At 41.6% G+C, this 18768-nt stretch overlaps 4 protein-coding genes across 4 annotated transcripts; 2 read left to right on the top strand and 2 right to left on the bottom strand.

Annotated features, from left to right (window-relative positions):
• Positions 1-3279: 3279 nt before the first annotated feature.
• LOC128708140 (nucleoporin Nup43) lies at positions 3280-4462 on the top strand. Its single transcript, XM_053803100.1, has 3 exons — positions 3280-3586; positions 3648-4069; positions 4139-4462. Exons 1-3 carry the CDS (start codon positions 3280-3282, stop codon positions 4460-4462), a joined length of 1053 nt encoding a protein of 350 aa, XP_053659075.1.
• A 267-nt stretch (positions 4463-4729) lies between these two features.
• LOC128708195 (WD repeat-containing protein 18) lies at positions 4730-5971 on the bottom strand. The gene has a single exon (XM_053803155.1). It carries the CDS (start codon positions 5969-5971, stop codon positions 4730-4732), a length of 1242 nt encoding a protein of 413 aa, XP_053659130.1.
• Positions 5972-12718: 6747 nt separating this feature from the next.
• Positions 12719-15365, top strand: LOC128718906 (mitochondrial 2-oxoglutarate/malate carrier protein). The gene is made up of 5 exons (XM_053812520.1): positions 12719-12774; positions 14264-14500; positions 14586-14779; positions 14846-15056; positions 15137-15365. The coding sequence occupies exons 1-5, from the start codon at positions 12719-12721 to the stop codon at positions 15363-15365; spliced, it is 927 nt and encodes a 308-aa protein (XP_053668495.1).
• A 765-nt stretch (positions 15366-16130) lies between these two features.
• On the bottom strand, positions 16131-17988 carry LOC128708631 (inositol polyphosphate multikinase-like). The gene is made up of 3 exons (XM_053803610.1): positions 17760-17988; positions 16877-17682; positions 16131-16373 (listed from the first exon to the last, which is right to left on the bottom strand). Exons 1-3 carry the CDS (start codon positions 17986-17988, stop codon positions 16131-16133), a joined length of 1278 nt encoding a protein of 425 aa, XP_053659585.1.
• Between the last annotated feature and the right edge of the window lie 780 nt (positions 17989-18768).

Below are 18768 nucleotides of genomic sequence, written 5' to 3'. Positions count from 1 at the left end.
AGCGAAGTGGGGATGGATGCTTCCCTACAACAGTGGCTGTTGTATGTTTCCGATCTATTTATAGGTTGCATTTATTTTTGAGTGTGTATATCTGCGAATGAGAGGGAAGAGAAGATCGTATGAAATATCATAGTGAAAATTTGTTACTCACCTAGATTTTGGCACATATGCTGCTATGCTAGGCCGGTGGAGGCTACGCGCAATCAAATTAGACTTTTGTACCGGATTGCTCCTGGGAACATAACGATGGGGTTTTGTTTTTTCTGCATGTTGCAACAGGATACTCGACCAATCGCTTGTGGTAATCGTAGCGCTTCTGATTGCGGAAGGTTTGTGTGAAAGGGTCGTATCGTTTGGTTTTGGTGAAGAATGAAGAATTACATTGGTTTTGGTGAAGAATGTTATAGATTTACCAAATACATAGCATCCTTCAACAGTACCATGTTGATCAACTTTTTTTTCCACTATTCCTCTGGTACAGTGTGTGACATGTAATGTAAAAAAACAACTTCTTATCATTTCTTATGCGTAAACAAAGTTCCGTTAAGCAACATATTTTAGCATGTTTTTCTTTCACACTCACGAGATCTAAACCAACCATTTATGGTTTTGCTCAACGTTCCCTATCCGAAGCTGGCAATGTTATTCTTCGTGCATCTACGGAGGAACGATCCGGATGGTATTTGAAGCTATCGTATTATCTATTCTATCGTCGTATTGCGGACAAGTTTCAAGTATTAGAAAAAGAAGGATGCGAAATTATTAAATAGGATAAGAAACGTTGTGAAGGTAAACACACAAAACAGTTTTAGTTGATGGTAATGTATTATCAAATGTAAAGTAACATAATGCAATATTATGAACGTTAAAATTAAAGTTATTATCCCCTGCTGTGCTCTGTTTTATTTATAAAGACTTTGACCTCCTGGTGCCATTCGTCTCTTCTGTTGAACACCTGTTGTTCCTAATTATTTGAACTATGTTTTTTTCATATTAAAGCAAAAGTTCCTGTTCTGCTTTTATTAAACTTTAAATAAGTAGTATGAGTTCTACATACACTACACGCCTTTACACCCACGAGTCGTGTCAACGAAAACACGACATACAACATCTATCGCACAACAATGCGTCCTAGGATCGACCTGCGCGCTCGTTTCTTTAAGGCCAGAAAGTACATCCACACTAGAACTAGTTAAACGGTTTTACGAAACCGTTAAGTTATGTACATGCTTAAAATGGTGGCAGGATCAGCCGGTAGGTCAACCTGCGTTGAAATAGACGCTGTTCACTGTTCGATCGTCGCTCACACCTCAACGACCGCATGTTGAAGCTGTACCGCTTACGATCAATTGTCTATAGATCAACCGCCATGTAACTGTGGCGGCGGCACGGTTGAGGATCGATGTAGTTGGCTGGGCCGCTCCAAAGTGGATCAGGTGTAGAAAATCATGGAATCATGTCCTATCAAGACGATTCCAAATTTGAAACGAATTTCCTTCAAGCTTGACAACCGTGAGCGAACCTAGTGAAAGAGAATTAGTCATGATAACATGATGCACATGATTATCTTAATCTGTTATATAATTTACCGGTAACAATTTCAAAGCGCTTTGCAATCCTTTATACTGGGATGGTCAATCCAACAATCCAACTAGGTCAATCCAACAAGAGATTTACTGCTTTCTGTTGTTTTCTACTGGAACCAGCGTCTATGAAAAAAGGTTGAATAAGTAAAATTATGTTAGGATCATGATACGAATTAGGTTATTGGTATGACCATTGCTTATAGTATACTTATCTTTTTTTCACTGCGGATTCATTGCAATCGATATCCATCGACAAACACTTCGTATTTCCGCTTCATCTGCGATGGTGCTTTCTGCTTCATCGTCCGACCAAGTACTGAAATTTGATGATCTATGTAAAATTCTTATCTTTTAGTATACTTATCTTTTTTTCACTGCGGATTCATTGCAATCGATATCCATCGACAAACACTTCGTATTTCCGCTTCATCTGCGATGGTGCTTTCTGCTTCATCGTCCGACCAAGTACTGAAATTTGATGATCTATGTTCGATGATTCTTTGGTTATGAGTTCAATGAATACTGTTACACACAGCAAATGAAATTTAAAACATACCTTCTGAAGCACTGATGAGTCCCAGCTGATTATCCGCAATTCCTTTTCTAAACGGTTTCAAATTAGTTTAGCTCGTCCTCACGATGTTTCACTGTGCTTAACAAGTTTTTGAACACATTTTAAATCATGTATTCTACATGCTTGAAGCCACAAAACACCTAAAACACGAAAGAAATGCGAAGTTGTACTGAAAACGCGTTGTTTACGAATATCGTTATGGGTTTGTTTTGAAACCGCTCCTGTCCGAATGTGACTTTCACCCATACCATCATACACTCTTACCGCTAGCCCGTCGTTTCATACCGCGACACTCCATCAACCTGACGTTTCGAGCAAATTTTTACCCTTCACACCCCCTCTGGCCTATATTTAGCTTGTCAATTTCCACTTGGGTTGACAAAACAAGCATGATCTCTCGCTCTATTAAATGTTGCTGTACTGCTTTTCTGGGTGCTGATATTTGTAGCATGGGATCGCAGTGATGTTACTTTCAGACGGTGCGGGGCGATATGCAGCAGTCAGCGAGGAAATACCGTGCAAATCTGTATGTAAGCAAATTTGTATACAATATTAAAAGTGCGTAAACCTGGCGCTAATCACGGTACCTTTTCCATAATTTTTCTTACGATAATCCGGACTGAACCATCATATCGGTATCAGTGGGTACATCCTCCAGACTCAAGATAACGTTCACCGTGCTAACAGCGCTATTTGTTGAATAAAAAAGTGATAATTATTTTGTAATTTTGAAGTAAGGAATCGAAAAATAAGTTAATAAATTGTAAAAAACTGTTTATCAACGTATGATTATGAAGGTCGCCAAGGCCTGCACGATTATATGGGATCCGAAGTATGATGCGTAGCCCTATGGATTTCGGTTTCTTCTCATTTGGAGCTAAGGAGCTCAGAAAGGACCGAGAAGAGGCGCCAACGGGATCATTTCACGCACAGCTGTCAAAAACTCTAACCTTCTTGCATGTCAACATGTTGTTTATGACACAGCCTGTCGTTTTAAACAATCCCAAGCCCACATCAACGCAACACCAACGGTACCGGTAAAATTGTTGACAAATTCGCTTGGCGCGTAGTCTTCTCTCAGTATACGTTTCGTGCCGAAAGTAAGTAAATAGATCGACGATGGATGCAGCTGGCAAAGAGCTCGATATTCCCAACGACATCCAGTGCTTCCTGCTGTCCAACAAAATGTCGTGTGTGCGCTGGGTACCGAACCAAACGGAAGATGAACATTTCTTCGTTACCGGCAGCTGGGGCGATAAGGTGAACGCGATCAATTTGTGGAACCTTGTACATGACGAGCTAACAGACGGAGAGAGCGATGGTGTGCCGTTGGTGCCGAAAAGTACGGCCAAATTCTGTGTAACCGGCGATGTTGTTGGGTTTGGATTTATCGATGATAAAAATTTGGTCTCTGTCACGTCGGAAGGTAGGTGTGCTGACGAAATTGTTGGCAAATGCAAGGTTCCTAAAGTTTGTCGCCTTTTTAGGTACACTCAGCGTGCTGGATCTTAACCGCGAATCAGCCATGTCGTATGATTTCACCCACAAGTTTAATATGCACGATCTGCACACGTTCGACGGGAAACAATCGATCTGTTCGGCGATGAGCGTTTCAGCATTTGACCAGTACATTGTCACGGGAGGTGAAGATGGTAATTTGAACGTAATATCGGGTAATGCGGGAAAGGTGATAAGCACCATAAAACACCCGGACAGTTCGAGCATTCGGTGCGTGTCGTTCATCTATCCCAATGTTGTTGTTGCTGGACGACATTGTGGTCTCCTCAATTGTTACGACACGCGCGAAAATGGTAGCAAACCAGTGTTTAGCATCGAAACGTGCCACGATGATGACCATGAAATGACCGTGCCGATGTGTATAAACTACCTACCCAAGCATAAGTCACTTGTGAGTATACTTTAGCCGTACTTAAGTTTTAGCCCCAAACGATCTTGCCTAATGTAATTTATTTGCCAGATTTTGGTGGGGTTGGAAAATGGTTCCATTATCAATTCGGACATACGCAAACCGTACGATGCGTCCTTCGAATTTGGTGTTCACACTGATCCCGTCACCGATATACAGTTTGCAAAGGAGCAAGACATCATGTTCAGTGCCGACGCTGGTGGGTTAGTTACGGAATGGGCGCTGAGCAACCAGTCATCGTTCGTCGATTATTCCATAGAAAGGAGCCAGCCGCGTATGAAAGACTTTAAACCCATCAATTCGATCGACGTGAACGTGCGACAGATGATATGCTGCGGTGATGCCGAAATGGTTTTCATAATGGACCTCTGGTAGTTGCAACAAATTAAAATCAATCCACCCTCTAACGAACGTGTTGGAATTGCTAGCTATTGCATGATAATTAAATTGGAGAAAAACGAAAAGTGAGAAAATGTATACCGTAAGTACCCAAAAGCTCTAAAGTCTTGCAGTAGACTAAATTTACTTTGCAAATAGTGCCTTGCTTGGTGATCATTTGTTTGTGCTTATATAATTAATGCTGTATCCACTGCTATATTTTTCCAATTTTATTCAAGATATTTGCCCGCGCTACGATCACGATCATTGTGCTTCGTTCGTTATATCGTATATAGTTTGCTGATACAGTTGCTGATTGATCGCCTTCAGCTTCTCTATTTCCTGTTTGAGCTCTTGCATTTTACCGTCCTTATCGCTGTCACATACCGCAAACGACATCCCCGAAAGCTCCGATCGTTCGCGCAACGGAAGCTTTCTAACCGGCATCTCGATGCTAATCTTTTCTCGTTCCTGCCTAGTGATGACCACTTTCTGGAATGGTGGAAACGGTACGGAAAGCTCCACCGTCGGATCAAACATTGCCCGGGGCGTGACGAGAAAGAACGCATTCGTGATGGGCGCTTTGTGTGGTAGCAGCTTCAACTGTTGGCGTGTTTTCACATGCCACACGATCACCGTTTCATCTTCCCCACCGGACAGCAACGTTTCGCAATCCATTGACACCGACAGGCAGGTGATTGCTTTCGTGTGGCCTTTGAATACGCTCCGGTCAAGCAGATCTTGCTGTAGATGAATTTCCTTCGAACGTGGAACAGACTGCAGGTGGCAGACGTATATGAGCCCCTTCTTGTCTCCGACAAACAGTTCCGTCTCTAGCGCATTCATCGTCAGTACAGCTAGGGCTACGGGGAATACGACGTTCAGTAACAGTCGGCCAGTGGCCAACTCGTACAGCTTGCAGGAACGATCAAGTGACACAGCCGCCAGCATCGCTTTCATGCCTCCCTTACCGATCAGTACGTCTGCAATGGGCAGCGTAAAATCGGCCAACTCGTACAGCATCCGGTCGTCCTTCTGCTGTACAGTTCGTGCTAGGTTCCACACGACGATTCGGCAGTCCTGGGCAGCACTGGCGAAGTGTGACCCATCGTCCGTGAACCGTAGAACGTTGATCTTTCCGTAATGTTGCGCTACCGATGCCATATTGGCACCGGTTAACAGGTTGTATACGTTGAAGGAATGGCCATGAGCTACGAGACAGTAGTTACCATCGGGCGAAACCGCCACAGCACCAGGTATGGCCGGCAGCATATACTTCACGTTGGCCGGCTCTTGCCGGTTGATGGGCCATACTGTTAGCAGCGGTTTGGTGAGATTACCGGAAACGATAGCCTGATTGTTGACGGTGTGCAGCGTGTTCGGTCCCGACGGTCCACCGTTTCTGTACGTCATCAGCTGCGTCCCGGTGCGAACGTCCCATGCACAACAGCTCCAATGCTGTGCGGATGTATCGCTAGTCAGAGCGATTTCAATGCAGTCGGTCATGGTGCCTTTATCAACAGTTTCTTCGCTTGATAAATTTCATTCACGCTCGCTGACTTACTTTCAAACACTTCTTCTTCTTCTTCTTATTAGGTGGATGGGTTGAAACCTCCTATGACATTTGCTGTCATAATCAGAGGCGTACCACCCTGTTTGTGAAAGAGTAGGACTGTGAGTCCATTTCTCTGATGTTATTGTTTTGATGTTATTGTTCCAGGTGAGTTTCTGTGAATTTGTTGTTAGTTTCTGTCACCGGTTTTATGTTAGTGTATATGTTCCTTCATATTTCGTTCCATTTCCATTGGATTTTGTTGTTGTTTTGTTATTTTCTGAGTTGTTTTCTATTGTCGGTATTGTCTTCTGTCCCGATTTATGTTGATGTTGTTGCTGTTGCGTCGTTCGTCTCTTCTCTTTTTGTTTGTTGCGTGAGTGTCGTGTCAGTATTTATCTTCCATCCCCGAGCATGTGTTACCGTCTTTTGGTTAGTCAGATTATTATATTTCATTTCCACTTCATTTTTTTTTTTTCCAGCTAGTATGATTATTGGGTTATTTTATTTTGATTTTCTTTTTCTTTTTTTTTGTATGTTTTTGTTTTTTTTTTTTTTTTTGTTTTTTTTTTTTTTTTGGGTGTTAATAATGTTATTTTTATTATTATTTTTTTTTTATTTATTTATTTATTTATTTATTTATTTTTTTTGAGTGGTGCTTAGAGGGTTGTAGTCGTCTTTCTTTGAAACATGTTTTTTTTTCCTTATTATCTTCTTCCTGTATTTTTTTTTTCCTGCTTGGTTTCTCCTATGTATTCTATTGTGTTCCTATTGTTTGTTGTGTAGATATTCTATTCTTAGTTTTCTTGGCGTAAGCTTTGTCCGGCAAAGGAACGTCAGAAATCATCATGAATATTTGGTGCCTTTTACTTATTATTATTTTTTGGTAGAAACTTCCTTTTTGTGTTTTGATTTGAGATCGAAGCTTTACGTATTGTTTTGTCGTTTCAAGGTCGGAATATCTTATTATACTGAAAGTATTAGGAGATTCATTTGCTCTTCTTGTAAAGAAGTTAGGAATCTCCTTTGTATTCTATTGTTTAGTTATGGTTGTTCTGATTTTGGGGTGTTTGTATTGTTGTCTTTTGTTTGTCTTTTATTGCCTTTCTATATAGTTATGTTATTTTTGTCTATCAGTTCTATAATTTTCTTTAGAGTTCGTCCTGATTTCTGTTGCCATTTTTCTATAAGGTTATTCATATTAATTTCCGTGGATCTGACGTATTTTGGACACTCAAAAATTTTATGCCACCCGGTGTTTGGACTAGCACATGTATCACAGTTTCCTTCGGGAACTATTTTCATTTTTTCCAGCCAGTATTCGGAGAGATCATGCCCTGATAAAATTTTGTTTGATATTTTTACCTCTCTACCTGTTAGGTTAGTTTGTTTGTACCATGGTTCGAGCTTAAATTCTTTTTGAAATTTGGCAAATTTTTTTCCTTTGTTATTTATTGTTTTTTGGTACCATTCTAAAGTTTCCTTAATCATTTCCGTTTTGAATAATTTAATAATATCTGGGTATCTGTATTTGTTGTTTATTTTCACTTGAGATATTGTCCCTTTTTTTGCTAGAGAGTCTGCGATTTCATTTCCTCTTACTCCTGTGTGGGATGGTATCCAAACTATTTCTGCTTTTAATTTGGTACATGTTTTTATTATTTTGTATATATTTTCTTCTATTAGCAGTTTTTGTTGGGCGGTTTTCAGTATATTGCATGCTGTTAGGCTATCCGTGTATATGATTGGTTTTTTTAGTTTCATTTCGTCTGCTTTGTCGAGGGCCTTGCTTATTGCTATAATTTCGGTTGTGGTTATGGAGGCGTATTTTTTTAAGCTGTAGTCGAGGTATGTGTGTACGTTCGTTTCTTTAATATATATCCCTATTCCGGCTTTGCCATTAATTATGCTTCCATCCGTGTATATGGAGGGTCTGTTTTGGTTTGTTTGTTCTATTTTTTGTAGTGTTAATTGTTTCATCCTATCTCTGTTATTGTTAATTTTTTTGTCTATTTCATTGGTAAGTGTTATGTCTATTTGTATTTGTTCTTCAATATTGTTTGTTGTGGCTATATAAAGGTGGGTATATTTGTTTTTGTCTTTTTCAAATAGCGATTCTTGAAAGGTTTTTTTTCTTTTTTTGTAGTTGATTTTTTGATGTTTTTCTATTTGTGATCTTATTGGCTTTGAGAATACTATGTTTTTCGTTAGTTCTTTCCGGGTGGTGTACTTGTTTCTTATGTTGAATGGGATTTCTGCGGCTAAAGCGTGTAATGTGTTCAAAGGCGTGGTTTTAGTGCATCCTGTAGCTTTTCTTAGTGCTTGGTTAATGGTTGTGTTTAAAGTTTTTTGTATTTTTTGTGTGCTGTTGTTTGTAAACGAGCTTCCTGCTTCTATTATGCTTCGAATGTTAGCTCTGTATATGTTTAGCGCTTTGTGTGGGTATAAGTTGTTTTTCCTAGAGCATAAAATTTTTATTATGTTTAGTCTGGTGTTTGTTTTGTTCTTTATGTAATCTATGTGAGGTTTAAACGTTAGTTTTCTGTCTATAATATTTCCCAGGTATTTGTAATGTTTTACTTCCTCAATTGGGTTGTTTTGTATGATGATTATTATTCTGTTGATGTTTTCTTCGAAAGTCATAAGTTTTGTTTTCCCTGTGTTGATCGTTAAGTTTAGTTTTGTTATTTCTTGAGCAAAAATGTTCGTGGCATGTTGTAGGTTTGTTTCTAGTTCTAATTGATTTTTTCCGTTTCCAACTATGGCGAAATCATCTGCGTATTGAATTAGTTTTATGTGATTGTTATCTATGTGTTTGTGTAAATCTTTGGTGTAGAAATTGAATAAGGTTGGTGACATAACGTCACCTTGGGGTAGTCCATCCGTAACTAATTTTTTGATTATTTGATTATTGCTCTCTAATTCTATTGTTCTATTAGTCAAGAATGATTGAATCCATTTGATTGTTTGTGTTGGTATCTTAGTTTCTATCATTTTTTCAATTAATATTTTTGTTTTAACTTTGTTATATGCTTTTTCAAGGTCAATGAATATTATACCCGTTATTAAATTTTTCCTTTTGTTATGTTGTATATGATTTGTTATGTAGTTAGTTGGTTGATTAGTGGTTCTATTGTTTCTGAATCCAAATGATAGTTCGGGGAGTATATTGTTGTTCTCTATGTGTTTGTTCATTTTCCTTATAACGGCTGTGTTGAATATTTTTGTGTTTGTTGGGATTAGTGCTATTGGCCTGTAGTTTTCTATATCGTTTGTGTCTTTGTTTGGTTTGCATATGGCTATTATCTTCATTCTTTTTAGATGTTTTTTAATTCTTCCTTTTCTCCACATGTTATTTCCCTCGTTTAGGACTTTTTTCAAAGTTTCAGGATTGATGTTTCTTAGCATGTCGTATGTAATTTTATCTGGTCCTGGTGCTGTGTTCTTCTTTCCTGTTATTATTTGTTCCCATAGAGTTTGATCAATGAGTTCGTTTTCTTGATTTGGTTCTATTTGAATGTTTATTTTGAATTTGGAGTTTGTATTATTTGTAAAGTTCAGCTTAAGAAAATCCTTTGCCTTGTTTGTTTCGTTATGTATTATATTTATTTCTTTGTGATTGTTGCTGTTCAGATTGTTGTTACTATTCAATTTATTCACCAGGTTCCATAGGTCTTTGGTGTTGGTGTTTTTATTGATTCCTTCTAAAGTGTTTTGCCAGTTCTGTTCCTTTTGTTTTTTTATTTTTCTTTTTAATATTGCCGATTTTTTCCTGACTTCTATTGCGTTTTCTAGTGATCTTAATTGGTTGAATTTTTTTCTAGCTTTGTTTTTATCTTGGAAAGCTGCTTTTGTTTCGTCATTCCACCATGATTTTAGGTTTATAGTTGTTTTATGTTTGTTGTTTGCTATTATTTTCTTTATTTTGTTGGTTAGTTGTCTAATTGTGTTGATTTCTTGGGGGTTAATATTGTTGATATCGTTTTTTATTTTTTTTTTATTGAGGACGGTGTGATGGGTTTTTTGTGTATGGCTTTCAAAGATTATTTCGATTGTTTTGTGATTGCTTCCACCTACGTGTTTGTCCTTGATTTTCCTTGTAATGTGATTGTATATGTCGTTGGATGTTATTGTTAAATCTATTGCTGTTTGTCTTTTGTTTACGTCTGTTGGTGTGTGTGTATATGTTTCGTTTGGTATTATGATGTAATTTGAGTTCTGTAGTTCATCCATTATTGTTTCTCCTTTTCTGTTTGTTAGGTCGTCCCCCCAGAAGGTGTGGTGGGAGTTGAAATCTCCTGTGATTATGGTTCTGTTCTGTGTAAGGTTGTGTTGTATAATTTTGTTAATGGTGTTTTTTATTTCATTTATGTTAGCTTGTGGGGCTATATATGTTGTTATAATTGTTAGGTTTTCTGTTGTTAGTTTTATGCTGGTTGTTTGTATATTTTCTGTTATGTCTGTGAAATTGTTGATTTGGTACTTAATATTTTTTTTGATTAGTATACAGCTTCCTCCATAGCCGTCTTGTCTGTCTTGTCTTACTATGTTGTAACCTGGGATTCTAATCATTTTTCCTGGCTTTAGCCAGGATTCTTGTAAGCATGCTATCGAGAATTCCTCGTCGCGTAGGATGTGGTTTAGTTCCTCTTTGTTACTTTTTAAACTTTGAATGTTTGTTTGTAGGATTTTAATTTTTACCATCTTGTATCGCTATATGGTTCGACGTTGATGGATTCTTTTGTATTTTTGTTGTTATTATTTTTTTTTTTTTTTAGGGGAGTGTTTCAACTTCTGTTTTGCTGAGGGGACTGTGAAACATCTCGGATTCACTAAGTATTACCTCGGTGTCGCTAAATATTACTTCTTCGGTGTTTTTTTTGGTTTCTGTTACTTCTTGGTTTTCTGTGTTTTCTGTTTTTTTTTCTGTAAGGTTTTTCGTGGCTTGGTTATTTTCTGTTTCCGTGGTGTTAATCTTTTCTTTATTGGTTTTCCTTTCTGTATTGTTTTTAAGATCTTCTGTGTTACTAATTTGGTATTTGGGTGTTTTGTTTTTTTCCGTATCGTTGTTTTGTTTTGATGTTCTGTCTTTGACAGCGCTAGAATACGGTCTGTTAGTATAGCTTCTGGGCACCATTGGTACCGCTTCCCTACGTATACGTCTTGCCTCGCGCATGGTTATTCGGTTAACCGTTTGTATTTTTTTTATTTCGTATTCGTCTACGAACACTGGGCACTTTTTGTCTAACGTAGAATGACCCTCTCCGCATTCTGAACATTTCGTACGGTTTTTGCATTCCTCATGGTATAAATCTCCGCACTTGGCACAAACCTTTTCACGGGTGCATTTTTTTTTTGTGTGTCCAAACATCATGCAATTCATGCATCTTAATGGCATTGGGATGTATTGTTCCACTCGCTCTGTATAGTACCCTATTTCTACTGATCGCGGTAGCTTCGTTTTTTTGAATGTGATAATTGCTGTTCTAGTATTGACTAATTCCCCTTTGGCGTTTTTTCGCTTCATTATTGTCACATCTATTACTTTTTGTTCCGATAATCCCTCTTGGAGTTCTTCTTCCGTTAGATGAACGAAAGCGTCACATCTAATTATCCCTTTTGTGGAGTTTAGGGCTTCATGTTCGTACGTTTTAATATTGATTTTGATCTCCCCGTGGTTAAGGTTGATATTTCCAATTTTTTTTGCTTCCGTGGGGTTTCTCACTTTGAGCAGTATTCGGCCATCGCGTAAAAGCGTTGTTTGTAATGGTTTTTTTCCGATCGCCATTTCTGACGCTTTCGCGAATAGGAAAGGATTGTAGGTGGCTAAACTTTTTCCTGGCGTAGTGCACTCTACTATCACAAACACTTCTTCTGGTTCCTGTGTATCACTCAGGTCCAGCCTATTTTTCCTCCTTTTTTTCGAGTTTGGTCTCCTATCTTCCTCTAAGCACTCATAGTAGGAGCCGAAACTCCTACCACCCCCGGGGTCATCGACTCCCATCTTTTTTTTTTTCACCCTTTGGTTAGTTTTTTTTTTTTTTTTTACCCAAATAATCTACTAACCTGCTGTTCACTTTCAAACACTTATTTTTCGGTGGATTTAAATAGACAGTTTTCGTTTTGGAACGACGGTTTGGTTGTGCTCACTTTGACGGTTGGCTTTGGAATCACTTTCAAACACACATGTTTTGAGCGCTATCCCACATGTCAAGTGTCACACTGGGCCACAGGCTAATATTTTCCGTCAAAAGATGATTTCTTCTGATGTTCGAAAAATATGTGTTTCGAATTTGACACAACGCCAAATAACAACAAATCTCGCCGTCGGACGGACGATAATCTTCGCTTCAAAAGCCTTCAGTCGCACGCACCAGTCCCGAACGCAACCTGTTATACCGGCAAGTTAATATACCCACCCTCACCGGTTGTTAACGTTGTGCGCCGTTCGTTAAGTTATTCCTCCCAGTTTCCAGTGCATGTTCGACATCACCGGTGACGCACTATTGCTCCTGCTTTGGTACGTCCATCGCACCGATACGGGTTGATTTCCTTTCTCGAGAATCGAATTCGTACGCACCGGACCCTGACCTTCGTTTTGCCCCGGACAGCAACAGTTTGTGATCATTCGTGACGATCAGCATCCGCCTTCTCGAAGGAGAAATCTAACGCGCAGCGTACGATTATAGCAGTGTGCCGAAATGTCCGACAAGAAGCGACCAGTTTACGTGCAATACGTCCTTGGAGGTCTATCAGGGTAAGTTGAAGGATAAGGGGTCTATTTTTTCAGACCATTTGCTGCTATGCCCGAAGGCAATAACGACGTTCATTGATGGAAACGATTGGAAGTGGCCGACGGTAAGAAGAAGGTGACCTCGTTTGGGGGAATTGTTTGCTGTTGTTGCGTCAATGAATGCGGCAACTTACGCAGATGGTCCCGGTGATGTTGCCCGTTGCCTGGTGTACCCTCCTTTCCTCTAAGAACGTGCCGTTGAAATATAGACCTTGGCGAAAGATACAAATACCCCGCTTCAAGCTTCTTGGTATGAAAGCAAAACCACCAACAACGGGGAAACGACACGTCTCCAACGGTGTCGCAGTGATTGGGATGGGGGCGTTGCGTTTTACGTACATAACCTGCACCGCATCGTGCCCGTATGATCACATCGATCATCAACGCCACCAGTGCCTTAAAGCATCAAGGTCACATCACGATCAGCTGATGCGTTTTGACCATTCCCAAAATAGGGCCTGGTAGGGTGGTTGGTCTTCACGGACAAATGCACCCCCACTTAGAGGAGCGGCAGGTGGTTGGCAGAAAGGGCAAAGGTTGCAAAAAAATCTTATCAGTCGCGTGGCTTTGCTTGCTTGCCAAACACGATACGATTAAATTGCATGCGAGGCCACGCCGAGCCATTAATCATAACAGAAGAGAGAAAAGCCGCTAAGCTCTGTTGTTTCTCCTGTTAATACATATTTTAAAAATCGTGTTTGAATGTTTTCATGCATTTATTTACGTTCGCGCTGAAAAGGGGGAGGGAGTTCGGTACATCATCTGTCATAGGACAGGCTTGCGTAATCGCGCTCACCTCAATCTAGTTGGCGCCGCTTGGTAACGGATGGAATTATTTCCAGAATGGGATCAGTTTGGTAAACATCTTCATTAGCACCAGCATGCCGGAAGACGGTCAACAAGAAATTTAGTTACCAATTATCGGTGGTAGTTTAATAGCTATTCCCTGAGGGTGAAACAGCTGGTAGGGTGGGAAAATTGAACTTTTACATAATTCAAATGATGTGTTCCTATTACCTAGAGGCCTTGCATAATGTATGCATTAGTGGTGAGAATTTCGCTCCGTTCCTTTGTGAAAAAAAAAAATCACAAAGTAGGTTTTGTGAGCCTACATGTTAACGCTTAATTTTGTGTCTCTTGCTATCGTGTAGAATATTATGCATACGCTTCATTCAAATTCACAGATTCAAATGGTTCCAGACGATTCCGGGGCAAATCCGATAGTTTCGTGCGATTCAGATGACGGTTCGAGACGGCTCTGGACGATTCCGAACGGTTCTGATTGAATCGATTAATACGATTCTGTCGTCTTGGTAGGCGCACTAGATTAAATAATAAACTATGGCTTTATTTATTCATTTCCAATTGACAAAGACTACTAAATCATTCAATGAAACATAGTTTAATCGAATTTCCAGAGAAATAATGAACCGTTCCCTATCTTCTCTTCCAGTATCGGGGCAACATGTGTCGTTCAGCCGCTGGATCTGGTAAAGACACGCATGCAAATCTCCGGTATGGGAGGTGCGGCCAAGGAATACAACAACACCTTCGATGCGATCGGTAAAATCGTGCGCCGCGAGGGCTTGCTGGCGATGTACAAGGGTTTGAGCGCGGCCATCATGCGACAGGCAACCTACACAACGACCCGTCTCGGTGTGTACACGTCGCTCAATGATGCCTACAAACAGTGAGCCATATGCTACCACTTTCTCCTAGCATTTGTGTGCGAACGTACTAACTGGATGTGTATGTATGGCCTTCTTCCTGAACAGAAAAACCAACAAGGCGCCGAATCTGCTCGCATCGATGGCGATGGGTATGACGGCCGGTGCGATTGGTTCATTTGTGGGCAACCCGAGTGAGCTGATCCTGATCCGGATGACTGCCGATGGACGGTTACCGGTGGCCGAGCGGCGTAACTATACGGGCTTCTTTAATGCGCTCTTCCGTATCGCCCGTGAGGAAGGTTAGCTGGTAATGACGATGACCGGCGAAATGAATGTTAATGCTCTTGCTCTTTCATTCGCCAAAGGTGTCCTATCGCTCTGGCGTGGATGCGTACCGACAATGGGACGTGCGATGGTGGTGAACGCCGCTCAGCTTGCCTCGTACTCGCAAGCCAAGGCCTATTTGGTTAGTTCGGAGCTGCTGAAGGAAGGCATCGGACTACACTTCACCGCCAGTATGTTCTCCGGTTTGATTACAACGGCCGCTTCACTGCCGGTGGACATCGCTAAAACGAGGTGACTGAGCCGCTCTAGCAATATAGCAACAAAACAATGGTTAACCTTTTACTGATGCAATCCCTTCTTGCCCATTGCAGAATTCAAAACATGAAGGTCGCACCGGGCCAGGCCCCACCGTACAAGAGCACGATCGACGTGATTGTGAAAGTCATCCGGCATGAAGGTCTGTTTGCGCTCTGGAAGGGTTTCACCGCATACTACGGTCGGCTCGGACCACATACGGTGCTAACGTTCATCATTCTCGAGCAGCTGAACGGATTGTACAACAAGCACATGGGCGTGGAAGGCAACAAGTCGGGCCTATAGGGTTCCGGTCGTTACCGAGCACGCAGGCAGCAAAACGGACGCTGCTGCACGCATTTCATTCGATGGCAATTGTAAATGTATTTTCTTGTTACTTCTGTATGTTTTGTATCGCGTAGTACCATCCCATTTGAACGCCCGGCCCGATACGCTCCCTGCCACAGGGGGGTTTCACAGTTTTTTTTCCCTCGAACGAAAGTGGATTGAATATGAAGCAAGGTAGAACCCGGAACCATAATAGCACAGAAGACAACGTTTCGAAACACCTGTTATGCGAAGCGACCTCAAAATAATCGCACACACTTCACCCAACGTCACGTCGTTGGCAACCGTCCAAACACGATACGCGTTGCCGTTGGCGCCACGCTAGAGTAGCGTCGCGTCTTTATTTGTAAGCCGATCGTGTGTTTTTTTTTCTTTTAATTATTTTCTTCTTGGCCGTACGCCAGCGTGAACTTGAACCAGATGCAGATATGCAACGGCAATATTGTGCAGCGCTGCTTTAACGAAACGGAGAAACGAATTGTGACAATATGCGGGGATAGAGTGTTTATAGGAAACAAATCGTAGATCGTCCTGTTTTCAGGAATGCGAAACACCACGGCTAGTGCTCGTAGGGACAGATTCGTACGTATATAATATATTTTGTTTATGTTTTTTTTTTCGCCGATAGGAACTAGAAACAACGTAACACAAATAAAAAAGCACGCATAGCGAACATGAGAATGCAAATGTGGGTATGTGTGTGGTTGCTAAGTTGCCCGCTACTCAAGCAACTCCCTGCCGGGGGGAGTTTTGTATCTCGCAGTCCTTCAGAAGATCCTCGAACAGCTTCACCAGATTGTCTATGCCCTCGAGATAGTTCCTGTCGACGGCAGGTGGTTCGCTCGGTGGCAACGGAAACGTGTGCGCAAAGTCGATCATACGCGCCTTGGCCCAGATCTTGTCCTCGTACGAACCAACGAGATTGTCCAGCATGAACGTATAATTTTCTTTCATTATTTTTATATCCTGAAAGGAAAGAAGTAAAGGTTTGTTATAAAACGTCAGAATGCAGCATCATTTTTAAGGTGGAGATCCTCCTCTCCTCAGAATTATTATCAGATTTCGACTTTCTCTTTGGACGTCATTTAGGGTCCTTAGGTCGTTTGAAGCTGCGTTTTTCGAGGGAAGTATTACACAGTCAAACCCATTTAACAATCAATTCAAAGATCTTATCACAACTACTAATAAGCTTCAGCGGCCTTCAACTGCCATTCCACTTAGGACCTCGAAGAAGCGTGAAGGATAGAAATTTTCAGAATAGAGCTCATCAAAATCCATGAATGCTTTATATGAAGCGTATTCAGAACGAAAATTACTGCATTGAACTGCCTGTGCCAAACATGAGGAAATGAACCGGTAAAAATCGAATCATCGAATTAAGTTTATACCTGAAAGGAACTCGCATTGCTGATTATTCTCACCGTAGTACACCTGTTCAATTACACTCATCATAGCCAAGCCACACATACCTCTTCGTAGTTGTGATTGGTGGAGTGACTTCTCTGTATCTGGAAGTAGTGCTGCAGCGGTTCCACATCACCCACCTCGTTGACGGAGGTCGTGCAGAAGGTTGGTGTGTTCGGTGTACTGCCACCACCACTAGCGCCAACCGGTGCCGGTGTGTTCGGTGTTCGGGGTGACTTCTTACCCGCGTGCAGCAGTACCGGTTTTAACCGGCGTGCATCGTACACGAGCAGTACCGAGCTAGCGTACAGCCGGTAGGATGTTTGCGTCCGGGCCCACTTCTGGATGTTCCACAGATCCGTCAGAAACTGTATCAGCTGCTGGCGGCAAAGGCCACCGTCCGCGTTTAGAAACCGACGCAGCGCATCCCTCACCGTTACCTCGGTAAGCTTCTTGCCGTACTCTTTCCCGTACCGTTGCAGCCGACCGGTCTGGAGCGAGTAGAACTGAAAGCCCGGAATGCAGAATCCGTACGCTGCACGGCTTTCACCATACTTGGACGCTTCGTACTGACGTTTTTCCTCCGTCGCCGTCGGGTCCCACGAACGGCGGCCAATCTTCACGTCCATAATGCACGGTTCTAGCATGCCCTGGGTTAGATCTTCCAGCATAAGAAATTCGATTAACTCACCACCGACCGGTAGCTTTCGGTGGCCACGATATTGCGGCGTCAGTTCCCGCAGTACCACAAGCTCCCGCATCTCGCCGGTCGCTTTCGCTATCTGCTCGTAGAACTTGATTTCACGCGGACCGGCTAGTAGCTTGCCGACCGGTTTCAGAACGGAACCATCGTCGACGCTTTTTAACAAACCTGTAACAACGTTACGGTGTCCACGGTGTAAATTAGAATTTGGAAGGGCATAATTATTCGTACACTATTGCACTTGCCCAATGAATCGGTTCCCTTGTGGAAGGCGTGTCCTGCTACCTGACAGGGCAGCGGTAGAAATCCGTCCGGAAGCGACGGACATTCGTCCGGCGTTTGCATACCATACCCGAGCGGTGACTTCTTATCCTGGCTGGCCGTACTTCCTCCCTTTCCAACGTTCAGTGTCGTCGGCCGGTTGGTGGAGGAAGTTTTTCGCTTCTGGTAGGGTGGTAATTTAAGTTGGCTCATCGTGCTATTGCGATATCCCTACCCACACGGAAGGGCACATTCGAACTGAAGCCAACGGTCTCCGCTTTTGGGAGCGGCAGATTCGTTCCGTCAGCTCAAAAGTTTAACTTTTATCATCCGAAGGTGAAAGAAGGTACTGCTATCATTCGAAAAAGGATTTATCGTACCGCGTTTATCGGTATCTGTTGCTAGCAAAAACCGCCCCTGGACGTAGTCCGGGGGACAACCGGAACCACCAAATCCCACCACGTGGGGGCAAAGCGATAATAATCGATAACAGTGCTTTGTGCGTTTGGAATATTAACATTACGCTTTGTGACAAAAATAGCATCTGCCAGAAGCAAGTTAAAGTCTCAAACATGCATTAGCGCGCTCTTTATTCGCAAATTAAATAATGTAGGTTAGCTAAAACTAACCTTTAATGCGTAATATATAATATGTCGTGGAAACCTTACCGTGCGCCCATGGCACATATTTTTGCATGATGCACCAATCGTATGTGCTAAGATTTTCATGTGTTATGCTAAGTATTCGCCGCTTCGCTTTGGTATGGCGGTCTTATGGAGTGCTCATGCTCATTGCCACCCATGTTAGGTTCTTGGCCGAGTTTTGGTATCGTAACGCTACACGATCTCACACTGCTTATAGTAGTAATAACATTCACAGTAAGAAAAATACTTCACACCACAGCAAAACATTTCAAGATGGCACGACTAATAGTGGCCACAGTATGTTGTTTTCGTTTTTTAGTTTACCGCGGGAATTAATGAAGAGCTATAG

This window comes from Anopheles marshallii, chromosome 2 (genome assembly GCF_943734725.1).
Source record: "Anopheles marshallii chromosome 2, idAnoMarsDA_429_01, whole genome shotgun sequence".
Lineage (NCBI taxonomy): Eukaryota > Metazoa > Arthropoda > Insecta > Diptera > Culicidae > Anopheles > Anopheles marshallii.
This window is presented reverse-complemented; position numbering and strand designations above follow the sequence as displayed.